This window comes from Apteryx mantelli, chromosome 14 (genome assembly GCF_036417845.1).
Source record: "Apteryx mantelli isolate bAptMan1 chromosome 14, bAptMan1.hap1, whole genome shotgun sequence".
NCBI lineage: Eukaryota > Metazoa > Chordata > Aves > Apterygiformes > Apterygidae > Apteryx > Apteryx mantelli.
Genome location: NC_089991.1, coordinates 14,079,786 through 14,097,747, shown reverse-complemented (window position 1 = coordinate 14,097,747; position 17,962 = coordinate 14,079,786). Strand labels below are relative to the sequence as shown.

Genomic DNA, 17,962 nt, shown 5'->3' with positions numbered 1-17,962 from the left:
CTTTCATTTAAAGTATGTGATGGGAGATTTGCTGGTTTTACTTTCCTTGTCCTTCTGGGCTGCCTTTTCTTCTCCCCGTGACTTGGCTGTTGTCTTTCTGCTCTTCCCTTGAAGAGGGAAAGCAAGTGCTTTGAAAGGCTGTGCAGCTCTCTGGCCATGGGTGAATACAAAGGCACCTGGAGAGTTTTCCCATTAAAAACCCAGAATCTGTATTACAGTGATAACTCCCAGGAAAGCAGCTGTGTAAACTGGAGTTCAGTGAGGCAGATTTTCGTGATATCAGGCCATAAGCCCTGTCGATGCTTGTCCTAACACCCATGCTTGCCTTTATTGCTGGTGGTAATTTTTATGGTGAATCCATAGCCTCCAGGAGTTGGAAAAAACTACTTTGAAGTGCTGTCTAGAGAGCTGTAGGTGTGCTGGCGTCACCCGGGAGCCGAGCCCTCGGAACGAAGGTTCGGCAGTGGCTGATCTGCAAATCAAGGATTGCACAACGGAGCGAGCGAGCTCAGGGAATGAATGATCGCTAAAACAGACGAACCGCTGCTCTCCCCGGGGCCGGGGCGTTCAGCGACGCCGGTACCAAGCTGACACGGGCGCTTGGACGCGGCGAAGCTTTGTTCTCCGGGGACGCGTCGTTCTCTGTGGCAACTGGGCTCTTGGTGCCCTTTGTGCTCTGCGCCTTGTCGGGGCTCCGCGTCGGTCGGCCAGGGAGATCCTCACGCTGAGAAGGGCTCCTCTGCGCTGCGCTTCGTGGGCTTCAAGGAGTCTAACGGACCGGTGACTGCACGTGCGCCGTTCCATTTTTCAGTCACCTTATCTGAGGAGCCTACTTCTGTGTATTCCTACGTTAAACCTTTTCTATACAAAACACTGCTATTGATCCAAATAAAACATAAAAACTATTACATCTTAATTGGGCAGCTTGGATCCAGTCCAAGCTTATTCCTCCCTGGTCTGTGCTAAATCCATATATAGCACACTCAAGCCAACCTAATGGTAACTATACAAAGATTCCATCACAAAATATTCTATATTCATTAATTTTGACAAGCGTGCAAATAACAAGTGCATGTTTGGTATGTATTGGAATGGCAAGTTTCTGCAATAGTTAGAAACCTTCTCTTGAAATAAATCTATTTTTAGTCAACTTCTTTTTCTAAGAATTTTGGCTTCAGAATTGTAATATCCCTGAGAGCAACTGGACTATTTGCTTTTTCATCTTTTGTTGTCTTAGTTTTCTTCAGTACTTCAGTCACTTCAGTAAATATAACATCACTGGGAAAAAGGCTTTGAACTTCAGTTTGTAGATTGTGCAAGGGACCAAAGGGGGATTTATTTATTTATTTATTGTTAAGTTTTAAGGAACAAGAAGCCAAATTGAAAGAAACCACAGTATACTTTATATACTATGAGCCGTCTGCTTCTCTTTTAAGCAAATTAATTGCTGCAATAAAGAAGTTCTTGGTAGTTTGTCCAGAACTAATGTAGTGTGCGCTACTGTGCGTTGTTTTGTGTGAACATACAAAGCCAAAAGAAGACACAGTTTCAACTCCTGTCTTTTTTAGTTAGAGGGAAAAAATGGTGTCTCATCTGGGAGTCATGTTTTACAAGGGAAAGGAATAGCTGGTATTCTTCAAGCCCATTCTTAGAAAGCAAGACAACTCTAAGACATGGAAGAAAGTAATGGTTGACTAGAGATTTGGCTAACAGTCGAATTGTTGCAATGGCGAGTAGTCTGCCTAGCTGCCACCCTTGTCTTTTCATTTTTCAGTATATGAAAAAAATCTGTTTTATCACTGGCTGCACTGCAGAATGGATGCAGATGCTACCAATTTAGAATAGACGGTGCTCTAAATTTTTTTTTTTACTGTTTAGATGCTGGAAAGGTAATGGTCACCATGAATTGAAATCCATTACTTAAGTTTCACTTATTCGAGACAGTTACTTTGTCCAGCAGAATTTCCTAGGATCACTGTGGCTTTGAGCACCGGTTCTTTTGTGGGCAGTACAGTGTGTCTCTGCGTATGGCATATACTTTGTTTTGCTGTCTGCTGGTTTTGTTTGCTAAATGCTGTGTTATTTCCGCATAAGATAAACTCATGCGGGTCAAGTCCAATTTAAGCTTGAAAAAGTTGATATCTAGTTTTTCTGTGAGTTTTTAGCGTCTTTTCGTGGTACAGTGTTTTCTGGAAAGCAAAAGAAGTCTACCCAGTAGGAATTCAGGGAGGCAAGCGGGTTTACTGTGTTTTTTTTTTTTTTTTTTTTTAAACCATCATGAATGAATTCTTTACTTCTTTTAACTGGATTTTTTCTACCATAGGTCTCAACAAATGGCAGCATTTTACATCAGACTGACGAGTCCTGCTGCTCCCTTGCAGTGTCTGACAGACCACTGTGGATTCAGATTGGGGGCACTGAAGTTATCAGTGAAATTGGCAGGTCTGTCTGTTTTAAGCCCTGCCTTAAAGAAGGGGGCACTATGTTGTCAACTAATCATATGCAAAGCAGGTTAGGAGAGAGGTAATGAACTACCTGTTATTTTATTTCCCTCTTCTTTTTGAATACTTCAAATACAGCTTGTTCTCCCTGACCTAACCCGATGTCAGGATTGACATGTATTTTCTTGAAAAGATCCACACTAAGTTTCTCTTTAGACTTGCTTATTAAATTTTGCATTGCATGATCAGATTAAATACCATGGCAGTTAAAATGTAAAGGCAAAAAAGAATGATTTAAAAATAAGATTGTATCCCTTAAACCAGCAGTTCTCAAACATTTTTGTGTGGATCACATCCTAGTAGGAACCACCTTGTGGGCAGTTCTTCCGTTATCTGTGATTATATGTGCTGACATTTTAGTCCTTCTAATGAAACTTAGTAGATAAAACAAGGAGGAGAACTGAAAACATGAGCAGCAAGTTCTGGATGAGAAACTCACAAGTGGTGTATGGACTGTAGTTAGGGAGCCCCTGTTCTGGGAAAATGAAGTTGTTTTTCTTCTCCCCCCCCCCCTTTTTTCTTTCCAAAGCCCTGATTTGAGGGGAGTACCTGTATTTAGGTTAAGACTTAATATAAATGGTTAACTTTAAATGTATGCCAAATGTAATGGAATTCAAAGCACAAGAAGATACTTAAGATTATTGGGAATTTGAGCCTAGATGTGTATTTACTACTTAGATTTCATATGGGTGCATGCATGTCTTTACATTTTTTTTGAGATGGAGAGGAAATAGGACAGCGAGGAGAACTTATATTTATTGTAAATGGAGTTTGATTTACATGAAGAATTCATGCTGTATGAATGTAAAAGAATTGGATCCAGTACTATCCTATTGCATTAGGTTTGGGATTAGATATTAGATATGTTTTGGGTTTGGTTTTTATAATCTGAGATTTGTTGCTGGTAAAACATAAGACTTGACTATCACTGAGGATGTGAGACTAGTAATGTTCCTGGAGTCACTAGAGCGGGTGTATAAACTTCAACAGGAGAAGCTGGTAGTAAATAAGGGTATTCTGGAATCTTTCAATGAAAAGAATCAAAAAGTAGCAGCAAACTGTAGGAACTGGCTTGTTTAGTAACACGAGTGCCATGTTTGTAATGATCAGATTTTGCCAGCTATTGATTCTGGAAAGCGCTGTGGCTCTGTCAGTTGCTATGTTGGTAGATGAGGTGTAAAAAGTAAAACCGCATACGTCAGAATGAGTAAACACTTGCGTTAGCTACCTGCTCATTTATTCAGACAAGCTAGTAATTGTATACATGTTCAGACAATTGAACCAAATTCTTGTCTTGTTTATTCCTTTGCAGATCACAGAAGTTTGCTAGCTAAAAATAGTGTCACTGAGGCTTGAATTTGGAAGTGCATGTGTTTGAACATATTGCCCGAACTGTCATCCTACCTTTTATAGGATTTCTGATATTTCTGAGTAGAGTTAGGTTCTGTGACATGCCAGAAAAGCTTCGCTTTGCAAGGCTTCTTGGATACACGGCACTAATTTAATATTAGTCTTATTTTGGAGAATTTCATATTGACCATATGATTTAATGACCAATATCAGATGTTTTGCAACCTGGAATACTGTGGTGTTTAGTTACCTGCACCAACAGTAAGTGCTGTCTAGTACAGAGGGAAAAATACAGTAGTTCTTCCTAACTTTATCTAACCTCCTTCTCTGCACATTTATATCGTGCATCTTGGAGTGGCACGTAGTTAAAAATGGACTTCATTGTAAAATAATTCTGAATAGCAGACCCAAATGAGGATCTATTGGGCATTAGAACAAATGCCTATGTGGTTAACTTGACTGTCTATGTGTAGCAACCAGACACATCTTTGTCTGGATCTGTTAAATTTCATAATTACTCATTTCCTCCTTTCTGTATCAAGTTTCCCAAAATTTCATTCCTGTTTTAATTCTTTCTACTGCATTATATAGGATATAAAATGAATTGTTTTTTCTGTGTTTTATGTTGTCCTTTCTGGGCACAATGAGCAGCTCAGCGATCGAGAAATTGCAGTTATGCTCCTTCTCTTCCTTGCCTCCTCTTGCGTTAGGACTGTTTTCACCAATTCCTCTCTTCTGCTCATTTTTTATATCTCTTTTGGTTATTATTCAGGAGAGTTGTCTGTTTAGAAGGAACTTTGGGATTTTCATGCCAATGTTCTGAGTCTCTTATTTGCACTGTGCTCTGTTGTTCACAATGCTGTTGGCAGTGCTGAAAAATGTATATATACAGCTAAAGTAATGTTGGCAGTTTGAGGCTCAACAGAATTGTAAAAGGAATCAATGTGGCCGGCCTGCTTCTGTTGGAACTTTTTTGTACCCTTCCTTGTATGTTTTTTGAGCAAGGGGTTGGACCAGGTGACCTCTGGTGGTCTCTTCCAACTTATATTATTCTTTAACTCTGGTTTTCAATGTTACAGAAGTGGCAAGTCAGTGCAGACTATACTAACTCTGTACTATGCTAAATGGTTACTGACTGTTGGTGGTCCCATGCAGTACTTATTACTTGGACTGTTTTTATCTGCTTGATCATTATTTTATTAGAGTTGTATGGGGAAAATGGGGAAACATAAGCAATAATTGAAAAGAAACATGATTAGCAGCTTTATGCTTGGGTGCTCCCTTGCATTCTTTAGGTCTCGGTAGCTGTAGGACACATTCAGAGTGCCGCTACCCTGACAGCTTTAGTTTTATATTATAAACTGTACGTCATTGTAGAGACTTTGTATATTAATCTCCCTCCTTCCTTAACTATCTCTAAACTACTTTAAAAATTCTCTTGATGCTGAAACGGGGTGAGACATAGCATAGATCAGTATGGTAGCTTCTCCAAAAACTCCAGTCAACTGAGGAGTTTGTTCACTTGTATATGTCTTATAATAATGTAAATATTTTTTTCTTTTGTCTTTTGCACACAGTGCACAAAACTGAACAGGTGAACTGGTAGCTTTTTTGGCCATCTCAGATTTTGTTTTCCTATTTTGCAATATATGCTGGAAGACATTTAACCATTTTCCCTTTCTCTCCCCTTTTCAGCTCAGAGACACTAGTCAACTGCTGTTTTTATGGAACCTCACTACACTGCCACGAAGAGCACCAGCTCATCAGGACTGAAAGAAATCTGAGACTGAACTTGTCCTATTTTTCCTCTGAAATCTTCACCAAGCAGTAAACATTTTTTGAAGGGGACAGGGGGGAAATATGTTAAAGCACCCCCTCATACCCTGTTAGGTCACCTGTACCTAATGTACATTTTCTTTAAAATTTAAAAAGATGTTAGGAAATATTTTATAAAACTTTTTTGCAATAAATGACGCATGAAATTATTAAAGACTATATGACACTTACATGCAAGGAACCACTTGAATTATTAGTATGAAGAATCACTGCAAATAACTGGGGTTTTTTTGTAATGTGACAGTCACGTTTGTATGTTTTGATAGGTGCCAGTGTGGAGCCAATTGCCTGGGAAGCTGACTGTAACTTTTGAACTTTTATTTTAATTCTTAACTTTAGCATTGCAATTTTCCATTCTATGAGGCTTAGTTAGTATTTAGTGCAGGTGTTAGAAGAGCTGTGACCTGTGATCAAAAGCATGTCCAAAACCAATTGTATTGTAAAATATGAACAGTCCTGCTATATGAGACCAATATTTCCCACAGAGGTGATGGAAAGGACGGTGACCACAAACTCCATATATCTCTGTATTACGGGAAAGCTCCTTGTGTGAATATGGTTGCATTTTATTTATGCTATTGTAACACTTAGGGAATTGAGGACTGTGGAAAAACATTAAGAAGGGCTACAACACAGAGAGTAGCATTTTGCTTATGATACTATAACAAGATGGGAATCATGAATGGACAGCGATTAAGTGGAATGGCATTTCTATTTCCAATCATGGGTTAATTTTTCCTTTGGACATAAATATTTTTCAGATAGGTAACTAGTAGAACAAAGGTTTTATTAGTGTTTCTGATGGTTGTTGATCTGAGTTGCATTGACTTCTTTGAATAAGCTGTAAATCAAAATAAGAAAGCCAGTGGGTTTTATCCATATTATTGCCCTCCCCCAAAAGGTGTTTGGTAATACTTATTTCAGTGGACCTGGTAAATGCTGGACACACTGTTGAAATACTGAGTTATTAACTATTAATTTATTTGCCACTGATTATTTGACATTGTGTGCACACTTTCTCAGCAGTATCACTTCTTACAATAAATACCCTGCTAAGATCATTATATAACCTGGGAAAATAAGTATTTGTTTGAAAGAAAGGAAAATGTGCACATAATCTAATAAAAGTCAAGTTTTTGTTTCTATAGAAGTGGAAAGACTTGTACTAAACTCTTTTTGTCCTTAGTAATATCCTGATTCAACTGGAGAAAATAAAGTGTCTTTGTCCAGATCATGTAAAACAAAGATACCTTTCTGGAGGTGTCTGTGCCAGCACAAAGACAATTTCACGCCCTTCAGGTATGGAGCCAGAATTAAGAAACATCGAATTTGAAGTTAGGATGAGTCTGTTGTTTGGCTTTGAAACTGGCAACAGGTTCATACTTTTTAAACTATGGGAGAGGAGGGAAGTGAGAGGCTGGAAGGTGGTGGGACAGTGATCCAAGTCCAGGAAATGCGTATCAATGATGCACACACACTGACGCAGTTCAGCCTTAGTATTTATTCAAGTTCTTTTTTTAGAGGTATTTTCTTTATTTATAAAATCAGAAATTGAATACATACTGCCTATTTCTTAAAAAATTTTTTTTAAAGAACAAATTAACAAATTTAATGCTGTACAGTAGGTTCAAATTGTACCATTTTTTGTAATAAACTACAAATATATTTCTTTTTTAATTTGAGATTAATATTTGTTCTACAGTGCTCTTCCTTCTCACTATAGTAAGAGGAGGATCAGCAGTCTGGTCCTGTCCATGGCCTGAGATTTGACTAGAATTTAGGAAGATTGAGACATCGGATTTGAAAAAAGGGGAGATAAGCTGGTGTAGTGAGTTGGTGTGCTCGCCTTTTACCTCTGGAGACCAAACCCCAATTGTATGGATAATGAATTAGGGTCTTGGCCTAATAAATAGTGCTTTTTATCCACACATAAAAAGAAAAAACAAAAAAAGAAGCCACCAAACAACATGGCACAAAACCGTTTCTGCTCAGGAAAAAGGCCCAAGACTGTAATAGCAGGGTTATTGCACATTGGGATTGAAAAGTGATTGATGCTGTAAGTAGAAGCCAGTAGTGCCTGCCTGTGACATCTGACTCTTGACCAGTGCTCTTATTCCCTCACCTGCACGAGCACTTGTGCACAGCAGCTGAAATATAAAAAACACTTAAGAGAGATGCAGGTCTCTGCATTGGAGAATATGGGTATATAAGCAAATAGCATAAAAATAGACAAGGTAGCTAACTGTATTTGCATTTGTTTTCCAAGAAAGTATTGCAGCCATTTTGTTTGAAACCAGATTTTCATTTTGAAATGAAATTGTCAGGGATATTCTAATGATAGAGAATTACAGTAATGTATTGCTTTTCACTTTTTTGCTTTAGTTGCTTAATATTTAAGCTTTGCTCCGTGCTACCTTCTTGTCTGTATATTGAATGGTCACTATGCCTCTTTCATTTTGTAGACTTGAATGAGGAAAATATGATTCACCTTTTAAGGTTTGCTGAGAAGTAAATGATAAAGAATGTTGTGTAACATTTATTCAAATAAAGCCTTGATTTTTTTCAGTGCTCTTTTAAAGGGAAATAATGTTGGATAATGTTTTTATGTCATAACTTCCTTGTTTTATTAGTCCTTGACCCACAAGCCTGTGGTTTATGTTTAAAGTTTTTTTTGTTTTGTTTTGTTTTTAATTAAACAGAGATTAAACTGAGGCTACTAATCCACTGTTGGAAGTGTATCATCTGAACAAATCTCTATCCAGCCCTGCATTTCACCACAGTGGCTAAAACACATCAAGTCCTCAACCAGCCAGATATTTTCCACACGGAATAGGAAGAAGCTTTCCTTTTTCTTCTTGTGTAAATAGCAACAAGAGATTACATGTGCTCTGTAAAGGCAGGTACAAAGAAACCATGATGGCTCTGATGCACAGCTGCGACTGAGAAGCGCTAAGTCCGGGTTAAAAGGAGGCAAGTGGATGCCATGGTAAGAGGTTGCTGCCCCTTCAGAGGTGCTTGCAGCCCCGTCCAGGGGTGCCGAGCGTGCTGAGCGCTGGGCGCGAGCGCCCGTCCCCCGGCGCTGCCGCGCGGAGGGAATCTGATCGCTGCCAGCCGCAGCCTGTGCCGTCGCTCCGGCGGGAAGGCGCAATGCAGCTGGAGCACAGCAAAAGCGTCGGGCCTTGGAGTACCCGCGCTCTGCCTGCTGATCTCCTCTTTGACTAGTTTTTACTTGTTATAGTAGCGGTTTCAGACAAGTCTGTCCATTGCAGGTAAGTGTAATAGGATACTTCTCCGTTTAGGGAAGAAATGCCTTGCGCCGAGTGCCATTATCTCCTGCTAGCGCTTTAGGGCACGGTGCGCCGTAAGCGGGAGCGAGTCACTGTAACAGCCGGCTCACCCGGCCCAGCCTTCGGTCTCCAGCACTGCGCTGCAGCAGGGCCGAGTCGGGGAGTGTTTCTTCACGTGGCAGAATCTATAGGAGTTGCGTGCTCCTAGGAAATATAAAATAGCATTTATACAGATTACTTCCACTTACATTTTTATTACTTTAAAGAAAAGGTATCCTAATTTTACTTGAGCCCTTAGGTTAAACATCAAATAAGCTGCTTAGATAAATCTGACTTTGAGGAAGTTCTTATTTCAAGGAAATATTTGTCTTTTTTTTTTTTTTTTTGAGGCTCACGGTAGCCAGGAACTAGCAGGTGATACAAAAATACCAGCCCTTTTGTAAGTAAGGTGTTTTGTTGCAGTGACCTGTCGGCAATAGTCAAAAGTCTTTCCCAAAAATTGAATTAACTTCTGGAGTGAAGTGGCATAGTGCATGTATACAGTCTGTAGCAACTATTATCTTGGTGCTTTCATGCTTTTAAAATCAGTTTGATGCCTACTATAACTGTGAGCAGAATCTCCATATCTGTCTTTTGCTTGGAACAGAGATCCAGCATATTGCTTTTTTCTTTTGCTTTAGAGGGTTGCTTCTTATCCTGTCCAGATTACAGGAACTGCCGCTTTCTTTCTCTCATTATTCGTTCACTCTTGCAGCAGTTCCCTGTGAATCGGTTATTCTCATTAGGGTTTGGTGAAGAGGGGAAATCCTGCTGAACTGTAATTGCTCGCTAATGGCTTCTCCTTTGTGACATTGTGCTGGTGGCAGCTCGCTGTGGGAGCCTGCTGGATTTGCCGCATGACTATGGCACCCACACGGCCCTTAACCATACAGATTTCAGAGGGCTGCAATTACTCCATTGATTAATCTCCCCTCCAGTAGCTGGGTGATGAAACAGTAATCCAGCCTTCGGCGGTGAAGCCAGTCCTGCACAATACCGCTCAGTAATGGTGTTTACTGCTTCCCTGAAGCATCAGAGGGTGATACTTAATGAGGGCAAAAGTGCACGGAGCGGCTGCTTACTGCAGCTGCTGGCGCAGGGAGGTTGCGTGATGACTTGCCAGCCAGAACACGAGGGACACGTATGGCCGAGTAAGGCTGCTTTTCGGGGTGAGAGCAATGGGCAGATTCCTTCAGGAAGTAGGTAAATCAGTAACAGAGAGATGAGGCAGTAAATTCAGCCATTGCCACCTGCTCGTTGTTATTCGGCATCGCGCGGTGAGGAGCGTAGCGCGAGGCCGAGAGCAGCGATCTGCCCAGAGCCTCGGCTGTGAGTAAGGAAGTCGTGCAAGGGGCTGCTCTCACGCTGCCTTCGTGCTCCCGAGTGTCGGGCTGGGCTCATTCTCCTGACTGGCAGTATCCTCCAGAGCTAGTAAGAATATGAGGGGCTGCCGAGGCTTACGTGGCGAGGTCCTTTTCATGCTTTTGTGCTGACTGGACAGTTGGGGACACAACAAGGTTGGAGTGATTCTCCGATGCATAAAATGGCTGTAGCTGTGCTTTGCAGGGAGCGTCCATAAGGCAGCAGAGAATCTGGACCATTTAAAAAAGCAGCTCGTCCCTCTGCTCAATCAATGGCAAAGTAATGCTCAAACTGCCAAATGCTAATGAGCGTGCAAGGAGACTGTCAACAGAATGACAAAGTAATATCAGCAGGCCTCTAAGCAACTGCAGGGATGGTAACAAGCCAATGTGAATATTGCTTTGGTATCAACTGCCACTCACTGTTGTCATTTTTTCCTGTTGTTCACTTGTCCTCACTCACGTGCTTGTAAATGGATTTGTCACTCTGCGGCTCCGTGCAGGAAAGGCTGAGTGGAGTCGTAGCTTTAGAAAGGAAGCGCTCCTTGAGGTTCAGTGCATACTGGGTGGCGGTAGAAAAATAAACACTGTATTTTCTCATTCATGCAGTGCTAGCAGCATTTTTTATTTGCATTCTGCAGCCTGTTTTTATGGTTCTGTTCATGCTTCTCCCTTGCGTTTCTGTGGTTTTTGTTTTTATTTACTCACTGCATTTGGAGCACAAGCCAGGGGCTGAGGTGGGCAGACTGTACACCAGTGCGTAGTTTGGGGGAAAATTCTGAATTTGGGAGTTTTTCAAAGTCAAGCAGGGATACCACTAACTTTGAAATCCAGAATTTCAGCTAAGAGCTCTCAGTCTAACAGCTTAGGGACTTGAATTTCTAAATGTGGTTGTCTTGCTCATTAAATATTAAACTGATCTAAAGGCTGTATCTACTTGCTGCTTCATTCAAACACTTAAGTACTTTGAGCCATCAGAGAAAGGCACTGGGACTGTTGTTTCCAGAGTGTAAAAGGACCATGCTAAATATAAGATCCAAGAAATACTAATACTGTTCAGATAGATATGGGTAATCCTCTTGTGATTTACTGGGTTTGCTCTGTTTACTTTTAAAAAGATAACACATTGCAAATGAGCTCTGAGAACAGGGACTGCCTGAACCATACCTTTTTATTAATACGCTGAAACAATATCAAGAGCCATTAGTTGCATTTGGCTTATTAAACTTGCTACTGGCTCCATGTGTCATAGCCTCAGCTGTATTTTTGCATGGACTGGGAATGCACAAGCACATTGGGTCCCAGAGAGAACAGCTGCTTGAAGGGCTAGGGGACAGTGTCTGCAGCGGTATTCAGTGCTGCAGTAGCGCTTCCAGCCTCCTTTTTTCCCCAAAGTTTCCAAATATTCCAGTTCCTCCATTTTTGCATAGAAAAGTGCCTCAGCAGGAAACGCCACACCCACACGAGCTAATGGAAATGTGTCAGTCTTCACAGAGATCGAGAAAGATGCAATGGTCAAAAGCTGTGCTCAAACGCAATTAGCCGAGCAGAGCCCAGCAGCCCTGCTGCCTCTCCAGGGGCCCGTCTTGGCACTTGGCCTGTGCCAGCACCACTCCAGGAATACATTTAGGAAGCTACACCAGCAGCCAGGCACAAAGCTGCTGACTAGACTAGATAATACTGTTCCCCACCCCCCCCGTCTTCCTCACACCTCACATAACTGATGCATCAGTCTATCTGCAGCAAGGGTGTTGTCTGGTGACACCTCCAGCGTTTCTGCGCGCAGGGCCGTACCTGAAGGACAGGCTGTAGTTTACATTCCAAAGTTAGAACTGGAAAAGAAAAAACCTGCCCAACAATGTATCAATATTTATACCAGATTAATGGGCATGCCTGATGTCTGAGGGCTTAGAAGTCTCTTACTGTAGCTGGCTGCTGCTGAATGGTCATGTTCTTGGTCAGCAGTAGTGCGAGAACCACGCACAGGCAACCAAATACCAGTGCTGATCCAGTCACTAAAATGCAGCTGAAAGATGTGGTGCAGGCAGGAATACCAGAATCCTGGTTTTTTTAGGCTAAGAACACATCAGGTGATTAACAGTCTCCGTAGAGCTAGGAAAGGCTATTCCACTCTGTTCACTTAAGGAATACTGGCTTTGTAGATCTCCTCCTCGAGGACCACCTGCTAACGAGAAATGGTCAAGTGTTGATACTCCTTGCTGAGTCCAGGGTTGAGTCATAGCTGCAAATGGTGAAGCTTCCAATTGGAAAGATTACCACTGAACATGCAGAATCAGAAAAAAGTGGTTAATAGCTTTCAGTTGTTTTAAGATGTTTAATCTATAAATGACTTTGCTCTGTCAGGGTAGGCTGTAATGACTCTGGCTTAATGCCACAGCAGCCGAGAGCCTGACAATTTACTGTGCCTCGGGAGACTGTTTCTTTGACAAACAGGCTAACCAGAGCCTCTGCTGATAAAAGATACTCCCTAGCAATTACATCCTTTCGAGCAGGAGGCTGCACGACTTGTTCTTGCTGAACAAGAAAATGCTGGGTTCTTCCAAACAGGGAAAGCATGTGAATGACCAGTGTATTAATGCTGTACATTAAATGTGCCCATACACATCTTTCTTACCTATTTTTCAAAAGAGCTAGTACGCTAATATAATTGGTTCTTGGCTGCAGCAGCCTGCAACAGAGCTTGGCTGTTGCAGTAATCCTTTAGGAATAACACAGCTAATTAAAACATAAGAACTGGTGACTAGCAGCTTCTCCTTTCTGTACTGTCTGTGCTAGTCAGCAGAAGGTAGATCTCAAGGAAGTTTTGTGTTGAAATGTGCTAATCGGGGAAGGAAGGATTCAGCTTCAAAGCTCGGTGCTTTATGAAATCCTAAATATTCCTGTGAAATGAGCTGAGAGATATTTCAGATTCCTGCTTAATAGATGTGAGACAGGGGACTGGCAGCATTGCAGGGTAAGTCAAGGGCAGAGTATGTGAGTACTAGGACTGCTGCTCCTGACGGTAGAGTCTTGCCTGCTGCTGTGTTGCTTAGGACTGGCGTTGTAGAAGACAAGTCTCATGACACGAATGGAGAGTTTGGGGGGAGGTGGTGTGTGTTTGTTTTCAGAGATGCTAAATCCCCCAGATCCTTGGTGAAGTCGAGGGAACAGCAGGTGCTCAGCTCCTCTGAAGGCCAGGCCTTAGGACGCTTGCAGTCAGAATCCAAAATTAGTTGAAAAAAAATGCTTTCACCCAAGCAGTCTTTCCCAGAAACACTGTGTTCCCGTGAATTTGGCAAAGCTCATGAGATTCAGGGTGCCTCGGTTTTAGATGCCTTGCAGGCTGAGCTGATCTTGTAGACCTGATTTTGTTCTCTGCTAGGGGAAAATGATGGACTTGGCTTTTCTGGTTACTCCTAATTTGCAACTGCATGGGATATCCTCCTTTTCTTTGTACCTCTTCCCCTCTGTGCTGTGGACCAACTTATAGTACCTGCCTTGGCCATCAGCCCTTAGGTAGTCAAGGTTAGTGGGGAGGCAGCTGGGTCTGATGCAGGTGCAGCTGAGCTGCCTGGGAGTCTGCTGCTCACTGCAGCAACCACTGTCTAACAGTCACATCTGCAGCTGGTCTAAATAGATAGCTCCTTGCTCAGTAAAGCTGTGTTAATTTGCTGGCTGAGGAACCAGTCCTAGAGGAACAGGGAAAAGGGGGAGGAGGAGAAGCAGGAGGCAAGGCAGGAACGTGGCTCTGCTGCCCAAGATGCTTGGCAATGACAAGAGCGTCTCTGCATGAGGGAAGATGAGAAAATGGTTTGACAGGATGGGTGCAGGTAAGGTCCTGCTACTTGAATAACAGGATTGGTGCTCCCTTAGGGCTAAGTAGCTCCTGTTGAGCTGTAGTTTGAATAGCAGGTCTCAAGGGACATGAGAGCACATGTGGGTGGGTGGCAGGGAGAGGGGATGGTGCCCTGTGCATTGACCAAGGCAGAAAGTGCAAGAAGGGCCAGGGTACTCACTGGGCGGTATCTGACATGCCAGCAGTGTGGTTCCTCTGCAGGGTGGGCCGTCAAAATCGCTGCCGGGGCATGTGGCAGGAGGCGAGACCTCCTGGGGCGCCCCAAGGCCCACGGCAGCGCACTGCAACGTAGAACTTCAACTAAAAACAAACAGGAATTGGCCAAGGTTTGTGGAGACCTTCCACGTAGCTGTTTGGACATCTGCACTTTGTTGAGGAGCCTGTAAAACAGGGCTTTTTCTGGGGATAAATAAAGTGACAGTGTTTGCCTTTTCAAGAACCTGTGTATACACCTTAGAGCTTTCTGAAACATTAATTTCGGCAGCCCTGCCGGTCTGCCAGCACAGAGCATATTCATCACCGCAGCATGTAGCACAAGAAGGCTCAGGGCTGTGCGCTGGGTTGCGAGAGCAAAAACGCAAGCTGCGACCAGGAGGCTGGGTGAGTTACAGAGCCCTGGCAAGCGTCTGCGGCTGGGGATCAATGCAGGAATGAACACGCATTGAATTACTAAGTATGGGAGACTACAAGGATCGTGTATAGAAATCTCTAATACCGCCGTGATTCTTCTGATCCCTTGAATAAACAAAGACAGATCTGGACATGACCATATATTTCACCGTACGCTTCAGATTTATGGCCTGCAAAGCTACGTCCTACGGAAAGCCGTCTTGCCTGGGTTCGCTGTGGTCAGCAGCATGAACCTCCTCCCTCCCCCCCTGCCGCGAGCCCTGCTGGAGGGAGTGATCCTGCTGGTGGCAGGGCTCCAGCTTCTCAGTGTTGTAGGTTTTATTCTAACCCAAACCCCATGCTGTGAACTTGCGCTGTGCGTCCAGGTCTGACAGGGGGGATGGAGCTGGCTTGAGGGGTGGTGGAGAAACAGAGGGTGAAGACTTCTCTTGTGGGTACCCTGCTCCCATCACACATGAAGAGTGATGAGGTAGCAAAAGCAATATAATCTGAAATGTAGCGTGTTGCAAATAACTTGCACCGAATTATGAGAGAATACAAAGAGGTTTGTGGTTCCTTTTCATACTCTTAACGTTCCTGCACAATACAAGGGTTTGCACAGTCTCCTACTGAGAAGAAATACAAGCTTTGGAATAGGGTAGTGTAGTAGAATGACTTAAGTGACTGGACTGGCAATTACCGGGTATTACCTATTCAGAAAGGGTGGAGTAGGTAGGAGAAAGAACAAACAGCAATTTTAGAATTAAATAGCTTAGAATAAAAAGGCTACTAAATGTGTACCAATGAACACAGTAATAAAGCTAAGGAAAGAGTACTACCTGGCATACCAGGAAACAGATGAGCTACTTTTTAAGTGCATTTGTAATGAAAAGATACTGACTTTTCTAAAATTATTTCTAGAAATCATTCCCTAGATGGGATCCTGGATATGTTACTTTGGGCTACATTATAATGGCTAAAGACAAAAGTCAACTAGTGTCCTGCAAGCTGGTGGTTACACACAGACAGTCTGGGGTTAGTGTACGTGCATATCTACCCACATATACACACACACACTTTTTTTCCATTCCTACCCCTGCTTTAAAAAAAATCCTAAAACTAGAAGGAAAAATTGGGTAAACTTGACTCTTATTTCTAAGACAATCTCTTATTTCTAAGAAATTGACAAAGAAAAATGTAATTTCTAAGAAACTAAACACAAAAGAAAATTTAAAAAATTACAAAAAGAGGAAAAATTTGGCTAAAAACCCAGGAAGTACAACAGTGATATTAGTGAGCAATTAAAAAAATAAAAGCAATGTATATGGAGAAAAAAAGACAAAATAGGTAGTTGCTATAAACTTGATGCAAGAGAATACAATATTGATAATGCTTAAGAGGGGGTGGGGGGAGACATGGCTAACAAAACATGGCTGGAAAACAGCGTGGTGGGCAATCACACTGAACAACATATATTGCTCAGTAAGGTGGGCCAATCAAATGCAACTTAATTTTGCATTTAGCTGCATTAACACAAGCAAGAAATATGGTCTGTAGCTACAGGAAAGAGGGGTATTTCATCTCTGGAAACAGGTAACCTAGAAAAGGCTTTGGGGAGATCCAAAACATGGCACATCTGTTGCCGAAAGGCTTAACACAGTCTTTGCATACTCCATAAATGAAGGAGTAAGTGAGCATGTCATGACTTCTGCGTAGCAGCAGGCGGGCAAACCTCAGCCCCAGTTCTGATGTCCTTTTCTAAATGTCAAAAAAATGGAAAGTCTAAGCCGCAAACAGTGTGGCAATCCTGGAGAAAGCTCTTCATAGGGAGAGACTTAAAGCCACCCTGTCTGTTCAGCTTACAAAAAGGACCAACAGGCTATTACTATGTAAGTATATCCATGGAGATAAAATGCCAGATACTAAAAATTTTTTAATTTTACAGAGAAGGAATAAGAAGGAACAAAGGCTGGGAGCTGAAAACGGACAACTCAAAGTGGAAAAAAGGCACATGTTTGTTAAAAACAATAAGGGTGAGTAACCATTGGAACAAATTAACAAGGGAAGTGGTCAGTTGAGAGCACTCACATTTAAAAGATTAAGTTTCATAAAACGTTTTTTCCTATTAGAGGTTGTACACTGAGCACGTGTGGTTCAAAGCACCCTAGCAACATGGTGGATTTGTGGCCAATTACAACAGGAGGAAGTACCAATTACCTTTCTGTAGACAGCTGCGACAACTAGTTTAGACTGATTTAAAAAAATACTCTTAAAAAAAAGCAAAATAAATGCAATTGCTCAGGATTTGGACAACGCAAAAGAACTTCTTTCAGGCAATTAATTGGAATTTTAAAGTAGAACAGAACTTGCTATAATGACGGATAACACATTTCAGAGCTTTCTGTTCTAGCCAGAGTGGCACTTAGAGTAGATATGACCTATAGATTTGAGTCCTCAGTAATGGTATGTCCAATTTTCAGTGACACTAACCTGCCTCTTTCACACAACGTAATTAAATTACAAATACAAGTGTGAAAAGCAAATCAGCTGCAGTCCCTCAGCTTCATTTTTTCTTCCCTGCTGGATGCCTGCTGTGTACCTTTGGCTTTAAAATGAAGGAAAGTTGCACCCTTTCTCGACAGCATGTTTGCATATCAGTCAGTAATTTCAAAAGTTTCATTGTGCCTGTGTTTTCTAGAATAAGCTAACCAGCCTCCACTTAAGAAGGCACATCTGCAGTCCTCCAGGCCTTTAAAGGTTCAAAGCAGGACTGGAACAGGAGGAAAACTTGCCACTGAACTCATTTGTAAGACAAAGCAGCAGGTTGCTAAGTCACTGGCTGTAATTTTGCACAGCAGCCCTGCTTTGGTAAACACACACACACGTTGTGAGTAAAGATAGCAATTAACTGGTAATAACCAAGGCATATAGAAAATTAAAAGTATGTACAGTAGCTTCAAAGTGGTTCCGTTTACACATGTTCTGTGGGTGTGTACACTGCAGTTGAGTACTGCAGTGAATTTGGCAGGGCTCAGACCTAAGCGGCCTCACATTCAGTGCTGCAGGAGGACTACTGTGAGTGCTGGTGAACAAGACACAAGCCTACCCGAGCTCCTCTCCCTG

The 17,962-nt window shown here is 42.1% G+C and overlaps 1 protein-coding gene across 5 annotated transcripts in view; it reads left to right on the top strand.

Moving 5' to 3' along the window:
- Positions 1-17,962, top strand: part of PWWP2A (PWWP domain containing 2A) — a 54,677-nt gene that overhangs the window by 24,081 nt on the left and 12,634 nt on the right. For 2 of the 5 annotated variants that reach the window (XR_010885651.1, XR_010885652.1), the window contains exon 3: positions 16,785-16,872. Coding sequence is in view for 1 of the 5 variants with exons in the window: in XM_067304960.1 (XP_067161061.1) it covers positions 5,547-5,560 (14 nt within the window). In the remaining 4 variants the exon portion in view is untranslated. Of the gene's footprint in view, positions 1-2,323; positions 2,443-5,546; positions 5,644-16,784; positions 16,873-17,962 lie in introns of those variants that run through there. The other 3 variants (XR_010885650.1, XM_067304960.1, XM_067304959.1) reach the window with 3 other exon arrangements.